Source organism: Etheostoma cragini, chromosome 11 (assembly GCF_013103735.1).
Source record: "Etheostoma cragini isolate CJK2018 chromosome 11, CSU_Ecrag_1.0, whole genome shotgun sequence".
In the NCBI taxonomy this organism is placed as follows: Eukaryota; Metazoa; Chordata; class Actinopteri; order Perciformes; family Percidae; genus Etheostoma; species Etheostoma cragini.
The window spans coordinates 11,600,351-11,618,084 of record NC_048417.1 but is presented as its reverse complement, the minus strand read 5'-3'; the positions used below and the strand labels follow the sequence as shown (position 1 = coordinate 11,618,084).

Here is a 17,734-nt window from a genome sequence, read left to right as displayed (position 1 = left end):
TCTAAATGCCACATTGACAGAAGAGCATAAACATACATATCCAGACAGCTATATTGCAAACAGTAAACATGAAATTGGAAATCTCAGTGTGAGCAGTTTTTATCCCCATGACAAAATGTTGGCACCACAACAGATCGCTCTCCTCGACAATGCGGCTGCTCTCTGATCTGACAAAATAAGTCAGAATTCCTGGACACGCGTTGGGTGAGGTGGTCCGACCATATATGGGTCCTGGATGGGCTGGATGGTTAGATGCACCCAGTGGACTGATGGTTGTGTCATTTTTTTCTTGGTAAACACTCATCACCCAAACCAAAAAAAGGGTGCTAAGGGTAATAATCACAACACGATTGAGAATAAAATATCAAGTTTTTTTTAATTACAGGAAATTGGCTTGTTATCAAAAACAAATAAAGCCATGTTGTAATATTAGGAACAACATGCTCAGATGTCCGGATTTTCCAGTAGTATTTGATAAATTATGTTATGGTCCTTTAAGTCAGGCCGCTTGCTTTCCAAGTTGTGATTTTAAACTTAAAGAAAAAGTCAGAAACTTAGCATCAAATCTCGAAAATGAGCTCACTTTACATTCACTAATAAGAGTAGGAACAGATGAAAGCCTGAGCTTCCCAACATGTGAAGTCATTGAACTTTCCATTTCCTGAAAGACAAACAAACAGCAGATCAGAAACCAAGGGCCAAATTGGTCTATATTCATATTTGGTGCAAAATAAAAGAACAAGAACTATCTGTGTCCCTTCCTTTCAGCGTAAACGACAATCTGACTCCTACCCTTTGCTAGCACTTCCACACATTCCTCCAAATCTTCTGTGTTGTTGGGCTCCCCTGACAGCCAATCAGCATAGCCCCAGTGGGATCCATCCAACCAGATAAAGCGACCGGTCTGACAGATAACAGGAGATTAAACGTGAAATCAGATGGACCAGATGTTTAATTCATTTTCCAAGGCCAGATACAACACAGCAATGAAATAAAGCACTCTCATGACGTGCTAAGTGAAAGCTTAATTATTATTAACATAATTATGACCTTTTAATTTTACTCCTTGACTAACCATACACACCTGCAAATATTGTAGTCCTCCAATCCAGGTGCGTGTGAGTGCCCCGTTTTGCCGCAGCATCATGTTCATGACCTCTCTGTGAATGTGTTGGCTTGTGACGGAAGCCAGATGGCCACCAGGGAAATTTCCCTGGCAAAAGAGCTGCATTGAAACACAGAAGAACAGTGAGACTGGGTCACGCACATTACTCTAGTTTGTGTGTTGCTAAAGAAGTCCAACTTTATAAAGAATTCATTGTGCATCTTTGAGATGGTGTAGAACATCTAAGTACCTCAGCATCTGCAGCCCCCTTTGGCCCTTTGAAGAACTGGTAACACTTCCCCTCAAGTATCACACCAGAACAACGGCTCTCCCCTGTGTCCAAAAGGTGAAATTACAGCCTTTTCAAACACTGGTTCACTTTTTATTCAAATCTGTCTTAAAACCAAACGCACATGCATTGCAATTTTTGTTCACTGTAAACATTCACTCTTTTCCATACTTGTGTGAGTGTGTGTGTGTGTGTCCCCCTTACTTCCCTGACTTACTGCTTGGTTCCTCCATCATCAAATGGTGTGACCCCTCCACCATGTGAGAGTCTTGCTCTTGCTCCATGCCCATCCTAGCCTCTTCATTTGGGAAATACTGCTCTAAAGCTAATATCGGCTGTCCTATAATGTCCAATGCTGGCCCTTCTTTCGTGAGAGAGGCATCTGGCATGACCTGTTGATGTATAAGGACCTCATCCTCAGACTCCAGCTCCATTATTGGTTCTCCATCTGAATCCATCTCACTCATAAGCAACCCTCTCTCTTCTGGCAGAGGGTGATTGACAGGATTTTGATTCTGAAATGCCGCCCTCAAAGACTTTTCAACTTCTGACAGTTCCGTGTTGTCGTCATCCAGTGGCTCCAGCTCCATGATTGGTTTGCCCACCATTTCATGATTTCCCTCGATGTCAATGTGCCTCTCTTTGGTTTCATCCGTTTCAGTTTCTGCCTTGAGGTTCATTTGCACTTGAAACTCCTCTTGAACATCTGGCTCCAGCTTAACTTCTGATTCCACCTTAAAGTCTGGGTCATCCTTAAACTCTGGCTCCATCTCAACTTTTGGCTTCTCATCAACCTTTAGTTCAGCCATAACCTCTGGATTCAGATTTACTTCTGGCTTTGTTTTAACATCCTGATCCACCTTATCTTGTGAGGTTTCCAGCTCTGTGATTGGTTCTTCATCTAAAACATAGCTCCTCTCTTGAATAAGTCCCTTCTCCTGCTCTGGCAGAGGTTGATCGACAAGATCTTGATTCTGAAATGCTGCCCTGAAAGACTTCTCCACTTTGGACAGCTCTGTGTTACTCAGTTCGTCTACAGACATGTTGTCGTCATCGTCGTCATCCAGTGGCTCCAACTCCATGATTGGCTTGCCCACCATTTCATATTTTCCCTCCATGTCAATGTGCCTCTCTTCAATCTCCCAGCCTGTTTTAGTCTCTGCCTCAAGGTTCATTTGCACCTGAAACTCTTGAACATCTGGCTCCACCTTAACCTCCGATTCCACTTTAAAGTCTGGGTCATCTTTAAGCTCTGGCTCCATCTCAACTTTTGGCTTCTCATCAATCTTTAGTTCAGCCATGACCTGTGGATTCAGATTTTCTTCTGGCGCCACATCAGCCTCTAGATCCACCTTAACTTCTGGCTCTGGTTTTAGCTCCTGCTCCACCTTAACGTCTGTCTCCTTCTTAGCTTCTGTCTTTTCTTTCTTCTCTCCAACTTGTGGCTTCACTTTGATCTCTGATTCCACCATACTCTGCTCCATGTCCAGTGACACCGGAGCCAATTTTTCCAGTTGCTTCTCCGAGCCTAGCCTGAATTGTGGTGCAGGATCTTCCACCACAACATGACCCTGCGCAGGAACAAAGTCCCCCAGCAGAGGGCTCTGGTCTTCTTTAGTCAACACAGGGTTTTGTGCCACGCCTGGAGCAAATGGTGGCATTCCCAGAGCCACTGCAACAAGACAGTAAAAGATACAATTGCTGGTGAAATAAGGCAGACTACCTCATCTGCACTGATGAATTTTAAGACAATAAGCCTTTGAGCACAGGCATGTAAAGAGATACAAAATGACAAAAAAGTGTTTGTAGTCGGGTTTCTTTCTCGTTTTGTGATTTTTGATAGTGATTTTGAATCTTTTTGTACTTTCCTTTAATCTTTAGCTGTGGTTTTGCATCTTTTCTTAATAAATTGATACATGGACTTTCCACAAGCAATGTCAACAGTCACTTCAAACTAAGGCTCTGGCCCCTGACCCTTCTGGCCTCTGGACCTGTGCCAGATAGCCCCATTCAGTAATCCATCCATGCCAATACACCCAACATTTTATTAAGATGGAACAACTAAAATCATGTGGATATGTAGTTTATGTGGAGTACAGCATAACAACATTTACACGTAAAAATGATTGCCTCAGATTTTCATGTTATTTTCTTTTATTTATGGCTTCATTCCTTGCAAAAGCAGTTGGTGTAAATGAGTTATTGTGCCGTGCAATTTCCATTGTAAATCCTGAACAATTAACAAAAGAGAATGATTTCAAGACATAATGAGATAAAACAACGATAACAAAAGATAGTTAACTACACTCTCTGTAAGGACAAAGCTTATCAACCAAATCACAGGCAGATATGCTTTACTTTTAGTCATTACAGCATAATAGTGATTGAAGTTTTTCTGAGACTAAATACAAAAGTTTAAAAGGAAAACTTCTAAACTTTAACAGTAAAACTCACAGAGTAAAAGAAACACAAAAAAAGAAGTAAAAACCGTTTGGAGAACAAGCTAGTAGAACAATTTTCTCTTACCTGCTACGCTCAATGAGAGCAATGCCAACGTCTTCATCTTAATCTATTTGACTAAATCTATATTTAGTATGTAGATTGTGATTTACTGTCAAATAGGCCTTGTACCCATGCGTTAGTACAACCTGTTTATGTGCTCTTCTTTTGTGACTGCTATTTATCCGTGATTGGTTATTGCTTGGTCTAATCTAATCTTATTTACACCATAAGTCCTACCCCTTTTATTTCTTCTTTCTTTCAGTAAGTCATAAAACATGGCCTTCCTGTTACCTTATCTTGCCCAGAACGAATCCTTTTTCTTTTTTGTTTCCTTTTGGCATGCAGTCCATCATAATTAAGAGGGGGGAAAGTTCACATTTTAGAGGAAAAAGTTGAAGTAAACTGGGAGAGTAAACGACCAAACCTGACACAGAACTCTCCATCGAGACAAATTCAAACTGTTGCTGACTCTCAGTAAAAATATTGAAGTAAATCAGTATTTACACTGTATATTCATCTGTTTTAGGTAGTAGACATGTCCAAAATACTAAGCATAGAAGATGTTCATTGATTGTTAAATTGATATTAGAAAAATAAGAAGGTTGGTTGGAGACCAATGAAAAAAAAACTTGCACCTGTAAAATGAACAAAGGATATTATAGAAAACGATACACAATAGCATTTTAGCCAACAAACTAGCCACAAAGTTAGGCATTGCCTCCAAAAGGAGTAAAAGAAAAGAAAGTTTAATACTGAAATAGTTGACATTTAATTGATGTTACGTTCAACTAATTGCAATTCTCGGCTCTGACCTGTTAGATAACAGAAAATAATTAACCTTGTTTCTATGGTATTGTTAATAATACATTCAATCTCTGGCACAAATGCTGAACTAGTATTTACTGTCTCTTTTGAATGCCACAAAATGCTGCTGTAAATAAAATATGGATTGGGGAAGACTTTTGGCAAGAGGAAATGACCTTCAAACCTGTGTTCACTCTGACTGTCAAATCATAAATATTAATGGGTTTAGTGGGTTTCAATGTATTTCCTCATAGCCTGTCCCAACAGAAACTAGGGTTCACTGAATCGGAATTAACATTTCCTCCTCTATTCATCCAGTTTTGATGAAGATCTGATCCTATGATCTTGCAGTCCACCCACATTTACATATGGCAAGTTGCTTTCTGAGTCTCTCAGAAAATCTGTGTTGTTCTGAGCTGTGATTATCTGGAAGGGAATTGGGTGATTAGTTGCTATGTGGCAAGTTATTATTCTTTAGAATTTCTTTTGGTATCTTTTGTGGACGTTTTTGCCTTTATTTAATACAGACCCTTTCACAGCAGACATTTTGACATGTGACACCAGGATAAGCACAAATGTAATTAACAATATTAATGAAGGCAGCATGCCATTTGGTTTTGTTATGTGCATGCTGGCTCAAATGCACAGCTTACTGGAGCACGTAAATGGTACAGATCCATTGTTATGCGATGAATTACACCTGTGTCTCTCAGCTGCTGAGAAAAAGATATAATGCAGTGGGAATGCAGGAAAGAGAAGATGACGTGCAACAAAGGTCCCGAGCAAAATTAGAACGGAGGACACTGCAGTTACGTAGTAGCGTGTGGGCTCAGGTGGGTCATAGATGTTGCAAAAAGTGTAGTTTGTAGTTGTTTTGTGTCTTTTTCTGATGGGTTTGCATTTAGATCCTGTTTTGCTTTAAACTAGGGTTAAAGTATTGGTGCAATGGAACCAACAAAGGAACCTGATTGGATCCAGGTATAGTCATTGTTGGCACAAACAGCTGAAGTGTCTAGTTAAATTTTGTGCAGGAGTGTAAGGAGGGCAGCTGTTCCTTACACTGTTTGTCACCAAAGATTGTAGTGCATTTAAATTATGTTTGGTTTATGTAAGATATTTCATGTTAGTTAAACATGTTTGTGTTAAGTGAGCAGTGGGTGCTGAGCTGTGTTATGAATGTGTGTGGTACTTTGTGTAATGTGACATCAGTGTGTCCTGCAGAGCAGCTGGGATCGTTAATAGTAAACAGGTGCTGCAACAGAGATTTTGTGACTTTGTATTTCTCTCTTGTGCTTATGCACACGTGTCTGCAAGTATGGCCCCTGTGTGTGTCTGTGTGTGTGCATATGGCAACAAATGCAAGCATGTGTGCACATTAACCAGAATGAGCAACAATGAGCTGTTGTGTGGCTGGTTGTGGTGAGAAACCCAATAGCCAAGGACACAGTAGCTGGCAGCAGCTGTCCCAACTCTGCACCTCCTTTTACACCCCACAACTCTAACCATGGTAATTTTTGTCTTTTTAAATTCAAGATGGACCACATTGTTTTAAAGAAATTATCTCAAGGTATAGGTAGCTAAGATGAAATTAAAACTGTATTTATTTGTTCCTAAGAGGCTGACTTAGTTTTTCTCTGCATATGTGTCATCAAGGCTGCAATGTAATTAGTAAATGTAGCTGTCAGATAAGTGTAGAACAATCTTACGTGTGCAATGTAAGTTAGTAGTAGTAATGCAAGAGGATAATACATGTAACTCAAAATTGTACTTGGATGTCCATAAACTTTGTTTTGTCACTTGGGGGCAGCAGAAACACAACATTGACATATCATCACTTTTTTGAGTTGGTGAACTTATTTGCAAACAGTTGTTTGTCCGTAACAGAGCACAATTATCAGTCATTTGGAGTTGTGTTCTTGGCAACCTGATTAGTGTAAGTCCAATATCCACTTTTTCAATCTCTGTTTTTTGTTTCTACCAACGCCGGAATGGAATATCTGGCTACATGGCTTTTAAATGCTCCACTGTGTTCACCAATTAGATTCTTACTGTGTGTTTATTGTTTAGTGCTGGTCAGGTAGTGTACAGTGAGTTTTTAGAGATTATCTTATTGCTGAAATGACTGGGTTTTGGGGTTTTAAACATTGTCCTAATTATGCTGTACTAGATTGTAACAAGGAAGATTAAAGCAGACCCATGTCAAAATAAAACCAGCTCATATTTCCCCCTGTTTGCTCTGAGAGTGCAGTGGTCTCCCTGAATGACAGGACAGCAGCAGCAGCAGCAGCTCTCCCCCGGATGCACGCTCCCCCACGTGCTACAGATGAAACTTGAAGAAGCTGCAGAGAGTTTGGAGTTTAACAAATCTCATCCAGACTCAGCGGACACTTACAGACCACAGGACGGATCTGAACTCACCCTGACTACTTCTGCTGAACACCATGAGGATGTTGGTGCTGCCTCTTCTCATTACTTTACTGCAGAGTGAGTTTAAAAAAAAATACTTTTAGAAACTTTATTAAACAATTTGCTAAAGTTACTAAAGCAAAATTATGCTTTAATAGGCTTTAATAAATCTATTGCTAGAAGTTTTCAGACAAAGGAGTGCATGCTGTTAAACAGAGTATAGGCACGTAATATGAACCGGCATGTGTGTTTTTCCCTTTTTAAAGGCAAGGCCCTCCTGAGTTAATATTTTTCTTTGGACCCAGCAATACCATCACCCCAAATCTCCAAATACAACTCGGTTCACCATTAAAAATAAACAAAGCATGAATAAATTAAGATGGTATACTACAAAAATTTACCTTAATATGCAATCATTTTCATAATTAGTTTGTTTGGTTACAAATGATATGCAAAAGAGAATTAAAAGATTAAAATAAGATTCCCAATTTCTTATTCATAACAAGAACAAAACAGGATTAACACTGACCTTTTCTGACCACCTCTTTGTCCCTAATCATTTTTGTACATTCCCTCAGAAATGCAGGAAAATGGGATTTTTGAATAATTTACTATTTCATTTTGATAAATGATGTTTCTTTGAACAATATTTTGCCTTGTGCAACGTATTAGCTGAGACATGTACTGTGACTACTCCTAAAAACTTCAACCAAATGGTTTCATTTTGGAAAATGCTTTTATGATCATTTTGTGTGATTGAGTTTGTGCACATTGATGGGGAGGAGGTGTGATGTGTTCAGGGACTGCATCAGATTGTGCAGGGAGTGGTTGTTTTTGGACTTTGTGTTTACATCAAACCCGCTCTGATGCCGTTTGAACCCAAGATCCACAGGCTGATGAAACCTATCTCGTGGCCTTGCGGAGGAGTCTGAGATCCCATCGTTTCAGTTTGAAGATGGCCTCTGACTGACCCTGTTGTTGATTGGACTGAGAGGAAAACAGCCACTTGCTATCTAAAAAATTGCATTTGATGTTAATGTGGGATTTCTAAGGGGCAGAGGCTGCTCTCCAAAAACATGCTATAAGTTGATTGCAGCTTTAACATTTGTTTTGATCTTTCTTGTATTTACTCATGGGGACCAAATTTTCCTCACAGAGGTTAGACGATTGAAATCCTTATACCCAGTTAGGACAAAGCTGGTGAAAAAACTGTCTTTTCATTAGTGTCCAGTCAATGTTAATGGCATGCCATGATTGGTAATAGTGAATAAAAAAAATGTTTTAAGTGCTTTCTAATGCTTTTAAAATACTGAAACTTTGCATTTCAGTCTCGTATGCAACAATAAAAGCAACGTTTCAGATTCGTTCCATTTAAAACAATGACAGTATGAACAGCATATGTCTAACATTAACTAGACATTTATTGTTTAGTCATTTGGTTAGGCTGAGGGTTGGGGTTAAAAGTTCAATTATTGTAGACCCTCACACTAACTAATACCGCTAGTGTGTGTGTGCTTTGTGCCAGCTGAAAAGGCTAAGGTTACTGTCACAAAGAGCTGCTTTGTCCGTGCAAGAAAAGCATGCTTTCCATGCTTAAGTGTGCAATACACACACATTGCTCCAAAGACACATGAGCATCAGTATTTTCCCATATACATGTAAAAGCTCCGAAGTTATTCTAATTGTTTTGTTACTGTCATTTGTTCCCTGTTGTCTTCTCGTGGCTTTGTCTTTCACAGGGAGCAATGGCTTAAATAAAAAATATTTACAGTGCATATATGGCAGATTTAAGTTTTCATAAAATGAAAATCTTTATAACATCAATTGAAACTTCACAAATTTGCTGCATAGTCCCCTTCTCTGCTGTCTATCCATCAAGAAAGGCTGCTTTGTCAAAATCCCCATCTTTTTTCTGATATTTTCAAACACATTTTGGTCAAGCTCTGATGTTTTTGTTGTAACTGCCTTGAAACTTTTTCCATTTAAATCTATCATAATAGGCATGGAATTAAACTGACAACAGCTGCTGTTCTCTCTACAAAGAAAGGACAAACTTTGATACTCAAAAGATTTTGATTATCCCTTTTAATGTGAATAATACTATTTTTATTTTGTCTTGTCATTAGTACAATACATTATATTTGTAAACTTCTATTCATTTTTGTGGGAGAATATAGACTCTGCTTGTGTGTGTGCTGAAGGGATAGTTCACTAAAGGAGGTAATCGGGTTGAGATAAAGCAGCTTGTCAGAGTCATCCATCACCTGCATTCTTGGAACCCACCGCTCCTGGCACCGTGTGTGTGTGTGTGTGTGTGTGTGTGGGTGTGCGCGTGTCAGTGCATCCATCCACACAAAAAGAAAGCAGATGTTCACATGTTCTATAGTCGGAAATGAATGTGCATTATTTGTGCTATATGGTGTAAATCCATGACTGGTAAGCTTTGACTCATTGTCGTGGACATTTTTATTCTGTTTACTGTCTGTTTGTGTCTCTCCGATTGCGCTGAAGTCCAAAAGCTCCAACATGCCCACATTCTGAAACTACATAATTTATACACATTGCATGTTACTACAGCAAGATGTAAATCTTGTTTCATTCAAAAATGTGAGCAGAAGAAAGATGGTTGCACTTAAACGTCTGACAATTTACAACAACTGATTGATCCTCCCCCCCCCCCCCCCCCCCCCCCCCCCCCCCCCCCCCCCCCCCCCCCCCCCCCCCCCCCCCCCCCCCCCCCCCCCCCCCCCCCCCCCCGCAGGTCCTCTCTGTCTGTCAGTGACAGTAAGCAGCAGTAAACCCAAAGTGGAGGTCCACGAACACACAGGTTAGATTGTGCAGAATGACTTATTTATCTCTATCTGGAACTGTTCTTCAAACCTTATCAACAAATCCAGTATTACTTAATGCTGATCATTTTTCACACAGTTGTGACAAAAAGCAACACGTAATGGGAAGAATTGCCTGCAAATTCAAGCACAAGTACGTCTACTGTATGACATTTTGCTGTCCTTCCAGATGCTGTGCTCACTTGTGAGTTCAGGACAGAGAAAGATCAAAATCCTAGAATTGAGTGGAAGAAGAAAGGAAAGGGAGTGACATTTGTGTACTTTAATCACAAATTTACTGGTGAGTTACAGACCTTTGGCCTACTGCACCTATTCCTTTGACTTTACTGAACTGATGTTTGATTTTTTTTGCTTCATTTCTTTCCACCATCCTTTCATAAATACCTTTTTAATTTCTTTTTTTACTTAAACACGTAGTTAAGCTTTGTCTCTCCTTCCACTGAAGGGCCTTATGCAGGAAGGGCAAAGATGGAAGGAGCGACGCTGACAATACACTCTGTTACTCAAAAAGACTCAGGGGAATACCGTTGTGAGGTGACTGCTGGCGAGGACCATGTCAACCTTGGAGAAGCTACTGTAACCCTGAATGTGCTCGGTATGATGGGAAACTTGTAGGCTTGTGTTTTGTGAACATGCATTTATGAGGGTAAATCCACATTTTATGACATAAAAATACTCAAAACCATTTATCATATAACCATGATTGAACAATGAACACTGGATTTGAACTTGGAAAATGTGTCTTTTTAATTTCACTGTCTTAAATCAAACATGCTGCTTTAACGTTGTTTTCCTTGCCCCAGTGAGTTACGTACTGCTACTTGTGAATACACCCTGTGTTCAAGTGGTTTAACCATAAAGGTGTACAACTTGTGAGATCATCGTTAGACAACTGACAACAATTATGCATGCCACCTTGTTGCCATTTCAAAAAATACCAATTAGGGTTGTATGCACATTTTATGTTTTGTCAAATGTTTCGTCAAACATTACCAAAGTATTTGAGACTTCTCCTGATGCCAGCAGGGTGATGTGTGAGTTTCTTCAGAACAGGCTTCCCAAATTTTACACATATGTCACTGCCCCAACCTGTGGGTGTTAAAAACCATGTCTCTCTATTCTTGCTTCGACCTCAGGTCCAAATCCCCAGATGGCCAAGTACTTGCCAACAATGCGGCAATTCATGCATGCTGTATGTTTTCAAATGCTTGTTAAGTTGAATGTACTGGAGCCCTGGCATTGTATAGTGACTAATGGTCAATTTTTCTTGTTTATTTTAGTACACATTCTGATATTACCTGTGTACACTTTAAACTGTTTCCAGTAACAACAGTAGTGAAAACAAAAATGGCAGTGACAGTTTCAGCTTCTCAGACCTGGTAGAGGGAGAAGTTTCATTCCAGTTACCTGTTGGTTTGATTGTTGCTGAAACTGGTGATTTTATGCAGCAAAGTAATCATTAGATACCTCTACATTCATCATCAAAGATCCAGATACACCTATTTAAGTACTGTTGTAAGTTTTTAAGGTCTTCCCTTGATTCCAAATCAAATATTTTCTGGTATCTTTTTTCCGTAACTCAAGCCGCTTTCGTCTTTGCCTCCTTAGTGGCTCCTCACGTCCCGTCCTGTGAGGTACCGAGCTCTGTGTTTGCGGGCTCAGGCCTGGAGCTTTACTGTAAGGACAAACTGAGTGTTCCACCTGCCACCTACCGCTGGTACAAAGACAACAAGGCTTTGACTGCCACAGCAGATACTCCATACAGTGTAGACCCAAACAAAGGCGCACTGGTAAGTACACAAACACGTCAAGGACCAGTGTGTAGGATTTAGTGGCATCTATCGGTGAAGCTGCAAGCCCTCCTTAGAGCCTCTGTGGAAGAGGGCCGCCCCCTTCTGATGGATAAAGGGGGATAAACAGAATTCCAATTCCTTTTCTGCCAATAATCCCCCCTGAATCCTACACATTGGTCCTCTTAAATGCACCCAGGAGTATATAAACACAATGATACATACTTGCAAAGATACACAGTTGTCTGCAATTCAAATCTCAACTTGTCTTTGTCTGCAGAAGTTTACAAGTGTGTCCAAAACAGACTCAGGGATGTACCGCTGTGAGTCCTCCAACAGTGTGGGGGCACCTAAGAGCTGTGTGGCCCAAAAACTGAAAGTCATTGACTGTAAGTCAATTTGCTACAGCTTCTCTTTGAAGTTTAACTGTTTTGAACTGTTCCACTCCAACATACAGCAACAAAAACTGAGAAAATCCTCTCTTTCCCCTTCTTCTAGATCCTTTGAATATGACAATTTTGATAGCAGGTGCTGCAGGTTTTCTGTCACTCATCCTTTTCTGCTGCATCTGTGTGTGTGTCTGCCAACGCCGAGGCTGCTGCAAGAGTGAGTAGTGTTTCTCTGATGTGTGTGTGTGTGTGTGTGTGTGTTTGTGTGTGTTGCTTTTACATTTGAGGCATTTGAATTTTCTATTATAGCTAATTGGCTTGAAAAAGTGTTGGTCTTTTGGTCTATCTTACAGACAGTGGAAGTATTCACATCCTTTACTTAAGGCCATAGTGCGTAGTTTCTGTCTCCCCCATGAGGAATTCTAAGTAACGACAACACAAATTTTGGCGCGTCCACATGATAAAACCATTCTGTGATCGCACATCACCCCACCCCCCCCTCCACGCAATTGCTAGTAGCCAAGGAGAACACAGAGGATTAAAAAAAAACATGATGGACTCCTCAGAAGAGGCAAATAGCTTCGGTGGATTTTTTGCCAAAAGTCGCAGGACAACACCAGTTTCCGAACATAGCCATCCTTGAGAGAGTTGTGTAGAGCTGATAGTCTTAATAAGCTTTGCAGCAACTCCTTTGGCAATGACTTGAGTAGAACGGACGTTAACAATATGCTCCTTAGCAAATAAAAGTCTTAAATTGAAAACATTTGTTTATGTAAAGACACAGATAATTATCACATGTCAGTGCCCTGGCTGCCGCAAAGGACTTTACACGGAGCAAGGTTGCCCTAGTTTGCTAACCACACTGTTTAGGTTCAGTCTAACTGCTCTTATCATTCTTGTTTTTAGTGACAAAGCTCCAATAAATCCACTGTACACTATTGGCTCAGCACCAAACAGCAGACAGACACAATTAGCTGGTTGACAAAGTGGAGTTTTTAGCTGCTAAAGAGCCAGGCATTGGCCTTAGGAGAGCTGAAAGATTGATTATTGGACTAACATTTGTCAGGTGGACAGAAACACAAGTCTTAATGCATACTTGAGTAACTAATTACTATCCGCCATTGCCAAAAGACAATATCTGGCAACTTCTTTGGCAATTATTGATCATGACAAATGTTAACTTTTGTTTGTTGTTTCTTTGAACAGAGGACAAGAAAACAAAAAGGTGAGGGTTTCACTTGTCAGTCTAACTCTTCCTTCACCTGTAGTTGCATGTTATTGCCTGGTAACGAGCTCAGACTAAACGGCCTCCTTGTCTTTCAGCACCAAGTCCTTCAACCCTCCTCCTCCTCCACCTCCTCCCATCCGCAATGTGAGTGATCAGAGGGATTGTTATCATGTCACATCTTGTTTTGATTGCTGGGTTGCAGATACATTGTTGATAAATTGCTGATAACACTGGTCCCAAGCTAATTAAAGGAAATCATTCATTGTATGTCTCTCTGCTCTCGACAGATCAAACACTACAAACCAGCTCACTCCTTCATGATCTGAGGGTGAAACCCTCACTTTGACTTCAAACCATCCAGAATGAAGTGAACACTTGTTAAAGTTACCTGACTGACGCCTTGCTTTTGGACTGCTGCTTGCGGCTTTCTGAGACACGCAGATCCTCAAATCTTAAGCCTAAACGGAGTTAAACAAGATTTTGCAAAAACCCTGTTGCTTCCTAACCACTGGCAGCAATGTGTTGATAGTTTGGAAAAGGGCTTCTTATCTACTAAAAACTCACAGTACTGTAAATTTAGCGTTTAACTAAAATGGTATAACATGTTTTATTATTTGTGTCAAGACATTTTTAAATCTTGTCTTTTAAACTCCCCATTCTTTAGGGGCCAAGGTCAGACCCTTTAAGTTTTAGCTCTCTTTCGCCACTTATTGTCAAGTAACTCTTATTAATCCACACTAGTATTGTATAGATTGTATCCTTCTTTTTGCCTTTCGTTTATATTTAGATGCAGATATGTTTTATATGAGTTTATTTCTTGTTATATCTTTAAAACATGTTTATGTTCTCATAATTGTTTAATCCTTGGCTGTAAATTTATATATTGTGAATGGAGCGACAATTGAACGGGTGTCTGCACACACTGAATGGTGTTTAGGACACTTTTGAAATCTTTGACACTATTTTGATGAGTCTATTGCTTGTTCAATAAATAAAGAGGAAATGAAAAAAATAACACACTGTCTTGCCAGATTATTAGCTTGTTGGTGGGTTCAAGATGTTTTTTTGTCAAACTTGTTATACAAGTACAAACGTCTAATATGCTCATGTTGTGTAGTGCTAATTAGCAAATGTTAGCATGCTTACATGCGTCGACAAGGCAAGTTTATTGATATTTCCCTTTTCAGCAGCAAAGCTATTCAAAACGTTTAACAAAAAATACAAAAAGTCAAAATGCAAGAGAAACACACAAAGGAACATTTAAATCCAATTTTTGTGTAGTTCACAGAATTTATTCACAATTTTCTCAATCTTTCCATTTCATAGTGCCAAACCATGGTTACTGTGTGCTTATTATAAAGATACGTATTTATATATATATATATATATATATACAGTAGCTGTACTGTACAAAGTAATACATTGATGCGTTATTACTGGATATTATTAATGGAGTAGTAATTACCTGCTTTTGCAAGCATCTGCACAGAGGGTGTCTGTTTTGTTTTGTTAGAGGTGGGCACAGAATGCTTTGTTGAAAAAAAGAACCTTTATCACTGATGAAAATCAAATCAAATGTATCTAATTCCCTTTTACTTTTGTCTAAGGATGACTGGTTTGTCATTAAAAACAATAAACACAAAACTTTAAATTCCAGAGTTTAAAATGGTTTTCTTTCTGTGAAGCAGATTTTTGGATGTACACACAGTCAGCTTCATTGGTAGACGAGTTTAACTGTGATCAACATTTCTTGTTTGACCACTAGATGGCACCTCAACACTGACTCTGTCTGCTCACACCAGCTCAGACTACAGTCCTAGCTACACCATTCCAGTAGCTAACATTATGTGCCTATGAACAGTAGCACTATTGTTCTCCTTCTTTTGTACTCGCTGTTCTCTTTATTGTGCTGCCCATAAATTTAAAAGACTAATCTCCTGCAGCTTCACTTCCATAGAGTTTTAAAGCTGATGCATAATCAGTGCATGTATGTTCATGTTAATGACTCCAGATTTTGGACATTGTTATATTTGAGCATGATATGTAACTGCTACAGTGCAGATAGTGTTTGGAACCAGTAACAGATATCTATTCTTACATGGTTATAACCTTTTGTAATGATAACATGAAGTGGCTCATGTTGATCTGCTAATATGGCGATAACTCAAACCCTTCTGATCAAGCTCTGGCTACAACGAAAAGACATCCGCAGAGCTCTAAAATATGCAAATGTTCTTTCACAGTCTGTGTGAAAACAGCACCCTCATTGAAAAGTGCATTGGTTTTCAGCATGGTGACAATCCATTTTGAATTTGTAGAAGGTTTTTTTGGGAGTTATTCATAAACCAAGGAGGTCCAAAAACAAATTAGTGTAAAGGACAATTGAATGTGTAGTTGGCTAAATGGAGAAAAATAACCTATGGGACACTAATCTGATCACTGCTTTCATCTGGCATTACGTTTTTCATTCCTTACACAATGCATGGATGTTAATTAGTAACCCTCACTTTTTTGTCCATTGTATAAGGTATAATAATTTCAGTACACATTTGGACAACACTACAAAATGTAAAACATACCTGTTTCCTCGGGGAGGCTCAAGGGGACAGCCCTCCTCCCCAAATTGTAAGAAACATGGCTACTGTCGGCTGCCCGTCCACGCGTGAATGTGACTTTGGAAAACTTATTTTATGTATATGAGAACAGTCTGCGAGAGCTGGTGGAGGTAGCCCACTGCTTTTTAGTATTTCGACTACAGCCACTTTAAGTATATTTTGATGCGAATACTTTGCACATTTACTTAAGAAAGATTTTGAAAACAATACTTTTACTTGTAATAGAGTATGTCCAGACTGTGGTATTATTACGTTTAATTAAGTAAAAAAAAATTCTGAGATCTTCCTTTACCACCTTGTTTCACCCACGATACAGAAAAATAGTGAGCAATTCTGGACACAGCGTAGGAGTTCCCTTTGACCCATACCAAACGTCAAACATGCTAATTACATTACAAGACACACAGAGCTGGATGATGTATGTAATTTATAGTACCCAAATACCCAAAAATGTAGAGAGGCTTCAAGAAAACTGCAGTGTAAAACACAATCTATGGTCAAAAGAACATACTATGGTCAGACCTGACACATATAAAACAATGCAGTTTCTGTGATTCCTCCTGTTATTAGTGTTTTTATGACATTTGGCTATGACTGACTATTATATTCCTGTGGAAAGAGAAAATGTGTTAGTGTAAATTGTCAAAGCAATTGTAAACCCCAGCTACATGCACACACAGCTCGACAGCCAGCTGCAATATTTTTTTGTGGTTTTCTGTACACTTCTTAACAAGACTTTTTTTTTGGGATGCTTGCCCTGGATTACAGCTCAAGGGGGCTGTTACGTTACTTTCATAAATGTGTGTGTATCAGACTACTGTCAGATGGCGACAGAGGAGAGAGTGTGTGAAAATAAGTGTGAGAGAGAGAGAGCAGTTGAACGTGAGTGGGTGGTGGCTGTCAAATGAAATCTATGTCACTACCACTGTCTTCTTCAATGTTAAATTAGTCCTCAAGCCAGGTTTCGTCCAAGACATTACTTCCTCTGATGCCCGGTACCATCTTGGCTTCACTGGAGTCTTACCAACATGCTCTCTGTGTTTTGAGTCCCCCTGATCAAACTCCAGGAACACGACTCATCTGAACAGGTGGCACAATGCTCACAGCACATGGCACAACACCAACGGGGATTAAGCTGCCTTTTCCATGTTTTAAAATCCTTTTTTGCTAAAGAAAAGAATCACTTTGTGGCACATTTATAGCTCTCGTAGCCCTCCACATTAGCAACTCTTGGGTTATGCCAAGCCTACATCATAAAGACATTGATGTACAATGCCTCAGGGAAATTGTTGTGGCAAAGGGAGCAGGGAGAAGAACACTGACACAGGGATTACCACAGGAAACTCAATCTTCCCACTGTAGCAGCAAGAAATAGCAACATTTAAACATTTAGAGCCCAGCAGACGACATCCCCTACAGTTTCATTAAATCTTTATTCTAAGGTTCTCCTACAATGCTCTGCTGTGAGCGTTTGTGTGGCGAACACACACACGCACACACACACACACACACACACACACACACACACACACACACACACACACACGCACACACACACACACACACACTAGAGAAAGACACTGTAATTTGAGAGCATTACATGCCAAGTAGGTTGGTTAATAGTGGACAAGTAGAAAACACAGCATGACAACAAATTGGTTATCAAATCCAATCAACAGTTTTTTTATTGAGAAATTGAGGACGACATTGACCATTATTGTCATTATCGCATAAAGTGCAGATTAATATCTCAGTGA

The 17,734-nt window shown here is 39.6% G+C and overlaps 2 protein-coding genes across 3 annotated transcripts; one reads left to right on the top strand and one right to left on the bottom strand.

The window, feature by feature from the left end:
- Positions 1–357: 357 nt before the first annotated feature.
- si:ch211-160b11.4 (titin) lies at positions 358–4,081 on the bottom strand. Of its 2 annotated transcripts, none has more exons than XM_034886297.1 (7): positions 3,921–4,081; positions 2,094–3,066; positions 1,612–2,054; positions 1,356–1,438; positions 1,085–1,225; positions 793–904; positions 358–661 (listed from the first exon to the last, which is right to left on the bottom strand). In XM_034886297.1, the coding sequence occupies exons 1-7, from the start codon at positions 3,955–3,957 to the stop codon at positions 594–596; spliced, it is 1,857 nt and encodes a 618-aa protein (XP_034742188.1). In that variant the 5' UTR covers positions 3,958–4,081; the 3' UTR covers positions 358–593. The 2 variants fall into 2 exon arrangements, with proteins under 2 accessions (XP_034742188.1, XP_034742189.1); XM_034886298.1 differs by having other exon boundaries at positions 1,612–2,168; positions 2,238–3,066; positions 3,921–4,079.
- A 2,870-nt stretch (positions 4,082–6,951) lies between these two features.
- jam2b (junctional adhesion molecule 2b) lies at positions 6,952–14,399 on the top strand. Its single transcript, XM_034886350.1, has 10 exons — positions 6,952–7,184; positions 9,868–9,933; positions 10,125–10,235; positions 10,401–10,550; positions 11,564–11,745; positions 12,026–12,134; positions 12,244–12,351; positions 13,341–13,359; positions 13,458–13,506; positions 13,650–14,399. The coding sequence occupies exons 1-10, from the start codon at positions 7,142–7,144 to the stop codon at positions 13,686–13,688; spliced, it is 876 nt and encodes a 291-aa protein (XP_034742241.1). The 5' UTR covers positions 6,952–7,141; the 3' UTR covers positions 13,689–14,399.
- The last annotated feature ends 3,335 nt before the right edge of the window (positions 14,400–17,734 follow it).